General features: G+C 44.5%; 1 protein-coding gene across 1 annotated transcript in view; it reads right to left on the minus strand.

Moving 5' to 3' along the window:
• Positions 1-8264, minus strand: part of LOC121570723 (phospholipid-transporting ATPase ABCA3-like) — a 69764-nt gene extending 61500 nt beyond the window's left edge. The window contains exons 1-2 of the mRNA XM_045221048.1: positions 8021-8264; positions 4168-4262 (exon numbers count right to left, since the gene is read on the minus strand). Coding sequence (XP_045076983.1) covers positions 4168-4221 — 54 coding nt within the window. The 5' untranslated portion in view covers positions 4222-4262; positions 8021-8264. The remainder of the gene's footprint in view (positions 1-4167; positions 4263-8020) is intronic.
• Between the last annotated feature and the right edge of the window lie 74 nt (positions 8265-8338).

An 8338-nucleotide genomic window follows, 5' to 3' on the forward strand; every position in this document is an offset into this window, starting at 1 on the left:
TTCACAAGTTCCTCTGCTCATAAGATACGTGAACGCCACCCCTTGTACAGTGACTGGAGAAAGCAGCAGCTTGGACAGTGTTCAGTAATCACAGTGGAGCTGCCCTCATCTCACTCTCACAGGTCAGGGCTGAACCTAAACAGACATTTCTGAGACATTGCCATACAGAGTGTACAGTAGAGAACAACAGTATCCAAGAGACAGTTTCATGGGGCCACTGAGTCCCCTTGGCGATGGTACTGGGGTCACAGTACATCACTGGGGCCGAGCTCCCTGCCATCCAGGACCTCTATACCAAGCGGTGTCAAAGACTCCAACCACCCAAGTCATGCTAAGTCATGTGTAATGTCAGAACACCTACAGTGTGATACACATACAGTATACTGTCTAAAAGAGAAATCCAAAATAATGGAAGTCTAAGGTTAAAAGTTTCTGAAAATAAATAACATCCCCATGCGCTTTATAGTGCGGGATCAATACCCAAAACAAACAAGATCAAACCTAGATTGAATTCTAGGCCATATAGAAATTCTTCTTAAATGTCATCTATGATTGAATTCAAATGGATTTACCCTACCAATTTATTTATTTTTGGATGTTAAAAGAACGCGAGCAAACTTTCAAGCAATGTATCTATTAATACTCTTACATCATAGACTTCAAAACTTTTCTACTGTATGCCTTGATGACAGCTTTGCACACTCTTGGCATTCTCTCAACCAGCTTCATGAGGTAGTCACCTGGAATGCTTTTCCCCTACAATGAACTCCTCGCATCAGCTAACTATGTACTTCAGGGTCTGCATTAACAATAGTTAGCTAACTATGTACTTTAGGGTCTGTATTAACAATAGTCAGCTAACTATGTACTTTAGGGTCTGTATTAACAATAGTCAGCTAACTATGTACTTCAGGGTCTACATTAACAATAGTCAGCTAACTATGTACTTCAGGGTCTGCATTAACAATAGTCAGCTAACTATGTACTTCAGGGTCTGTATTAACAATAGTCAGCTAACTATGTACTTTAGGGTCTGCATTAACAATAGTCAGCTAACTATGTACTTCAGGGTCTGTATTAACAATAGTCAGCTAACTATGTACTTCAGGGTCTGCATTAACAATAGTCAGCTAACTATGTACTTCGGGGTCTGTATTAACAATAGTCAGCTAACTATGTACTTCAGGGTCTGCATTAACAATAGTCAGCTAACTATGTACTTCAGGGTCTGTATTAACAATAGTCAGCTAACTATGTACTTCAGGGTCTGTATTAACAATAGTCAGCTAACTATGTACTTTAGGGTCTGTATTAACAATAGTCAGCTAACTATGTACTTCAGGGTCTGTATTAACAATAGTCAGCTAACTATGTACTTCAGGGTCTGTATTAACAATAGTCAGCTAACTATGTACTTTAGGGTCTGTATTAACAATAGTCAGCTAACTATGTACTTCAGGGTCTGTATTAACAATAGTCAGCTAACTATGTACTTCAGGGTCTGTATTAACAATAGTCAGCTAACTATGTACTTTAGGGTCTGTATTAACAGTCTCACAGTAAGAGTGCTAATATAGAATCAGTTTTGCCTTTTAGATAAAAATGAATACTATTACCTGAACAGGGTTTTACCTGATCCTAGATCAGCACTCTCCTACTACTCCACCTACTCTTAGATTATTTTTGAATACAGACTTTGACGCTCACAGATCAGTTCTCTCTGGGTCAATCTCTGGTTGCCTGGTATGAACCTGTGTCTCTGTGGTGGGGCCAAGATAGACACACTCTTCCTGCCTGGGCTCAATGGAGTCTCCTAGCAACCACAACTGGAGCAGCAGGAGTGTGGGTTAAGGGTAAAGCAACAATCTTAAAGGGAGGCAGAAAGCAGGAAATGGAAGCAGCTACACACACACTAACACAAGGAACTGTGGTGTGATGTTGTTGTGCATGTGTGTGTGTGTGCGTGCTTCGTTGTGCAACCACCCTCCCAGATTTGTGAAGGGGTTTGACTAAGTCTTTGATACGAGAGCCATTGTGAGGAGCTATCGTTAATAAACAGCCCAAACTACTGTGTAACAAACTCAAACACACCAGCACGTCTTATATACACAGGAAAGACTACAGAAGTGTATTTACTTAACATTCAATTCAATATTTCATCAGTGAATAAATATCCCAGCCCAGTGTGTTTCACCACCTACTGTTTCAATGCAGCATGAAGCTTGGCGATATATCAAAAGACTGAGGGTAGTCAACAGAGATACCTTTCAGGGCCCGTATTCATAAAGAGTCTCAAAGTATGAGTGCTGATCCCATCTTTCAGTCCCTCCTAAAGCCCCACCTCTTTGACAAGGCCTACCCTTAAGCCCCAATCCCGCCCCTTACCCTAAACAGGCTTCGTATACTAACCCCAATCCCGCCCCTTACCCTAAACAGGCGATATAACCCAATCCCGCCCCTTACCCTAAACAGGCTTCGTATACTAACCCCAATCCCGCCCCTTACCCTAAACAGGCTTCATATACTAACCCCAATCCCGCCCCTTACACCAAACAGGCTTCGTATACTAACCCCAATCCCGCCCCTTACCCCAAACAGGCTTCGTATACTAACCCCAATCCCGCCCCTTACCCTAAACAGGCTTCATATACTAACCCCAATCCCGCCCCTTACACCAAACAGGCTTCGTATACTAACCCCAATCCCGCCCCTTACCCTAAACCAGGTTCGTATCCAAATTCCAACCCTACCCTACTGATACATCACACTCTTTCCCTTCTTTGAGCACACCCCTCTCTTTATTCATGTTTCTGTTTAGTCTGATGTTCTGTCTACTGTTCTGTTGTTTTTCTTTTCATTTCTATAATTGTAAAGCTACTTTGGGTCCTTGAAAAGCACCATATAAGTCCCATGTATTATTATTATTAACAATAATAATAATAGTACTGTACACATTTCACTCTCTGCAAAGTACAACTCACAATACAGTTATAGATCGTATTCAGATGGATAACTGTAGCATCCCCCTGAACCTTTATATTCATATCCCCTACACCCCCCACCTGCTGAAGTCAGTTCTCCCTACACCACCCACCTGCTGAAGTCAGTTCTCCCTACACCACCCACCTGCTGAAGTCAGTTCTCCCTACACCACCCACCTGCTGAAGTCAGTTCTCCCTACACCACCCACCTGCTGAAGTCAGTCAGTTCTCCCTACACCGCCCACCTGCTGAAGTCAGTCAGTTCTCCCTACACCACCCACCTGCTGAAGTCAGTCAGTTCTCCCTACACCACCCACCTGCTGAAGTCAGTCAGTTCTCCCTACACCACCCACCTGCTGAAGTCAGTCAGTTCTCCCTACACCACCCACCTGCTGAAGTCAGTCAGTTCTCCCTACACCACCCACCTGCTGAAGTCAGTTCTCCCTACACCACCCACCTGCTGAAGTCAGTTCTCCCTACACCACCCACCTGCTGAAGTCAGTTCTCCCTACACCGCCCACCTGCTGAAGTCAGTCAGTTCTCCCTACACCACCCACCTGCTGAAGTCAGTTCTCCCTACACCACCCACCTGCTGAAGTCAGTTCTCCCTACACCACCCACCTGCTGAAGTCAGTTCTCCCTACATCACCCACCTGCTGAAGGTAGTTCTCCCTACATCACCCACCTGCTGAAGTCAGTTCTCCCTACACCACCCACCTGCTGAAGTCAGTTCTCCCTACACCACCCACCTGCTGAAGTCAGTTCTCCCTACATCACCCACCTGCTGAAGGTAGTTCTCCCTACATCACCCACCTGCTGAAGTCAGTTCTCCCTACACCACCCACCTGCTGAAGTCAGTTCTCCCTACACCGCCCACCTGCTGAAGTCAGTCAGTTCTCCCTACACCACCCACCTGCTGAAGTCAGTCAGTTCTCCCTACACCACCCGCCTGCTGAAGTCAGTCAGTTCTCCCTACACCACCCACCTGCTGAAGTCGGGTCAGTTCTCCCTACACCACCCACCTGCTGAAGTCAGTCAGTTCTCCCTACACCACCCACCTGCTGAAGTCAGTTCTCCCTACACCACCCACCTGCTGAAGTCAGTTTTCCCTACACCACCCACCTGCTGAAGTCAGTTCTCCCTACACCACCCACCTGCTGAAGTCAGTTCTCCCTACACCACCCACCTGCTGAATGTAGTTCTTCCACAGGAGTAATCCAAACTGGCGTGCTATCGCCATTTAGAGAGGAGACTGGAGACTGACCAGAACTACTGCAGGACCTGGACAGACAAAAAGAGAAATGTTCAGTTACTACATTTATCTGGTTCTGAACTATGCCTATTGATGCATTTGGTGTGTTTAGGGAAATTTGATAGTGCCTGTACTTGAGCTATCCTACCAAACACAGTAGGTCCACAGAGGCTTTTCACCTCCAGATAACCATCATTTCACAATACAAACAAAGAAAATCAAACAAGCAAAAAAGAAAGAACTGAAACTGGTTGTTGGCTACAGTTTCCCAGCTCGGTATTTGTATAGACTGTACATGTCAAACACAATCAGAAAACCTAATTCCGGGTTCTACAAAAGGAATTTGAAGTGGGGGAAGAGAAACACCATGTCTGAGTCTGACAACTGGGGAATGATGCCACTGAGCTCAATGGAGGACATGGAGAAACATGTGGGAAGGAGCCAAACAAGGGAAGAGAGGGTGAGAAGAAAACAATACTAAGCTAAAAGTATACTGTTGACAATCGCTCACCAAAGCAGTTGAACCTAGTTTGTTTAGTGAGTGTTGACAGGACATGCTTGTTTAAATGTTTTTGGACTGCCTCCACAGAGTAGGCCTATGACAGGCAGACAGACAGGAAAAAGGTTATAATAGACCAATTCTATGGAATGTTGAGCTAATTGGATAAAATTGGGCCGAATTAGACGTGTTCAGACGACCGTTAAGAAGAAGAAAAACCCCACACACCTATCACACCCATCTAAAATAACCTGTCTTTATCCCTTCGACGGGGCTGTAGTGGAGCGGGTCGAGAGCTTCAAGTTCCTCCGTGTCCAAATCACTAAGGATTTAACATTGTCCACACACAGCAACAGTCGTGAAGACGGCACGACAACACCACTTCCCCCTCAGGAGGCTGAAAAGATTTGGCATGGGCCCTCAGATCCATAAAGAGTTATACAGCTGCACCATTGAGAGCATCTTGACTGGCTGCATCACTGCTTGGCATCCGACCGCAATGTGCTACAGAGGATAGTGCGGATGGCCTAGTACATCATTGGGGCCAAGCTCCCTACCATCCAGGACCTCTATACCAGGCGGTGTCAGAGGAAGGCCCTGGAAATTGTCAAAGACCCCAGCCACCCAAGCCATAGACTTCACTCTGCTACCGCACGGCAAGCAGTATTGGAGCGCCAAGTCTGGGACCAAAAGGCTCCTGAACAGCTTCTACCCACAAGCCATAAGACTGCTGAACAGTCAGTCAAATGGCTACCTGGACTATTTGCATTGACCCTGTTTTGCACGGACTCCCTTGCAGTGACTCTATGCACACTCAAACACACACACGCTGCTGCTACTCTGTGTATTATCTATCCTGATTGCCTAGTCACTTTTACCCCTACCCACATGTACATACGGTATTACCTCAATTACCTCAACTACCTCGTAACCCTGCACATTGACTCAGTACCAGTACTCCTTGTATATAGCCTCGTTATTGTTATTTATTGTGTTACCATAATTTTTTTTTGCTGCTAATTCTCTTACATTTTAACTCTGCATTGTTGGGAAGGGCTCGTAAGTAAGCATTTCAGGGTAAAGTTTACACCTGTTGTATTCGGCACATGTGACAAATAACATTTGATTGGATTTAATTCTGGTGTTTGGCCGTCCTTAGCTATTATACAGTTTTCATACTATCGTGACCTGAACCGCACTGTTCCGGCAACTACACTATACATACAAAAGTATGTAGACATCCCTTCAAATTAGTGGATTTGGCTATTTTAGTCACACCCGTTGCTGACAGGTGTATAAAATCGAGCACACAGCCATGCAATCTCCATAGACAAACATTGGCAGTAGAATGGCCTTACTGAAGAGCTCATTGACTTTCAACGTTGCACCATCATAGGATGCCACCTTTCCAACAAGTCAGTTTGTCAACTGTAAGTGCTGTTATTGTGAAGTGGAAACCTCTAGGAACAACAACGGCTCAGCCACGAAGTGGTAGGCCACACAAGCTCACAGAACGGGACCGCCAAGTGCTGAAGCGCTAAAAAATGGTCTGTCCTCGGTTGCAACACTCACTACCGAGTTCCAAATGTCAGCACAAGAACTGTTCGTCAGGAGCTTCATGAAATGGGTTTCCATGGCCAAGCAGCCGCACACAAGCTTAAGATCACCATGTGCAATACCAAGCGTCGACTGGAGTGGTGTAAAGCTCATCGCCATTGGACTCTGGAGCAGTGGAAATGTGTTTTCTGGAGTGATGAATCACGCTTCACCATCTGGCAGTCCGACAGACAAATCTGGTTTTGGCGGATGCCAGGAGAACGCTACCTGCCCCAATGCATAGAACTTGACTGGCCTGCACAGAGCCCTGACCTTAACCCCATCGAACACCTTTGGGATGAATTGGAAAGCCGACTGCGAGCCAGGCCTAATCGCCCAACATCAGTGCCCGACCTCACTAATGCTCTTGTGACTGAATGGAAGCAAGTCCCCGCAGCAATGTTCCAACATCCAGTGGAAAGCCTTCCCAGAAGAGTGGAGGCTGTTATAGCAGCAAAGGGGGGACCAACTCCATATTAACGAGCAGGTGTCCACATACTTCTGGTCATGTAGTGTATGTTTGATGCAGAACTGGGCCAGTGCAGTACAGCTCGGCTCAGGCCGGCTACACTCGGCGGTGTAAAAAGGTTATTATCCAGTTGTGAGCCATACTCTTTCCTGTCATTCTACTTCAATGGCCCCGACACTGTGTTTCAACAGCCTTGGAGAGCAACAATAAACTGTCTGCTGCTGACAGATGACAACCGTCAACCGCCTGTCATATCATTCACCACCACCAAGACCTATATCACCACTACATTCACTGTGTGTGAAGGCAAGGCAGGTAATTTCCTTTTGAAATATAAGGCATCTTTATCCTCAGTTGCTATAAATCCGATAACGTCTTTCTGTTTAGACAAAGGGCCTGCTGTTGTGACTGGCCTCAAAGAAATAGGGTCTCTCTGTGAAAGGGTAGTTATAAACAAGAATCAACCCTTGTGCTTCTTGCCAATTGTCAGTGTGTCTGCTTGTGTCACATGCAGAGGATCACACCAGAATACTACTACTACTACTAATAATAATAATAATAATAATAATAATAATAATAATTGTTAACTGGGTGAGGAAGGTAGGGAATAAAACTGTCTCAGAGGCAGTGTCTTCATGCTAAAGTTCATGTGCTGTAGAGCTAATTAAAGACGAATGTATGATAGAAAAAGCAGTGTCATTAATCTCAAAGATGAATACATCTCTTTCATGATCTAATATTAGGCCCAAATTCATTTAATCAACAAATACTCTGTCTAAGGGCTAGAATTAAGCTATTAATGTTTTATTTTTAATCATTGTATAGGGGATAGATAAAGGGCATTACCTACATGCATTTACAAATGCAATGCTGATGCAGTTAGATTATATACGATTTGTCGTTTGTGTGAAATTTGAACGTCAGTTGCTGACTAAACTAATCTAAACATCCAAGTGATGATGTTGGTCTTGATATGAACATCATAGATGTAACGCAAATAATACATCTGTATTTTTCATAGATATTACGCCCTCCTGTCTTCACGGTTATTGGTCCAACCGAATTATTCGGCCTAAATGACAGGACAAACGACCCCCAATCCCTAATAATTCCCTAAAATAACGTTTGCTTTCTGATATTTCATTTATTTCAGTCTCAGAACAACTATTAAATACAGTTTTATGAAACCTAATTGAATAATTCAAAATGCAAGGCAACCTTACCTTATAAAAGCAAGGCTCCGTATGTGAACTTCATGGGCTGTCCTTAGTCGGCGTATAAAATTCCTCCTTTATTAAAACGATGGCTTCACATTTCCTCTCCGTTTACTTTTGCCTAAACACCCGAGGTTACATTCGTTAGCCTGTAGATGTGTGTTGTTGACAGCCCTGTGTATTTTTGCTCAGTAAATGCCAGTTACTGAGGTGATGACATTGCACCAGACACCGTGCAAGGCCGAATTCATTGTGCAAATGCAGATACAATCGTCAACAGATGCAATCACGTGACCTGATCCTGTCAACCATCACGTGACCTCGCAC

Source organism: Coregonus clupeaformis, chromosome 7, assembly GCF_020615455.1.
Source record: "Coregonus clupeaformis isolate EN_2021a chromosome 7, ASM2061545v1, whole genome shotgun sequence".
In the NCBI taxonomy this organism is placed as follows: domain Eukaryota; kingdom Metazoa; phylum Chordata; class Actinopteri; order Salmoniformes; family Salmonidae; genus Coregonus; species Coregonus clupeaformis.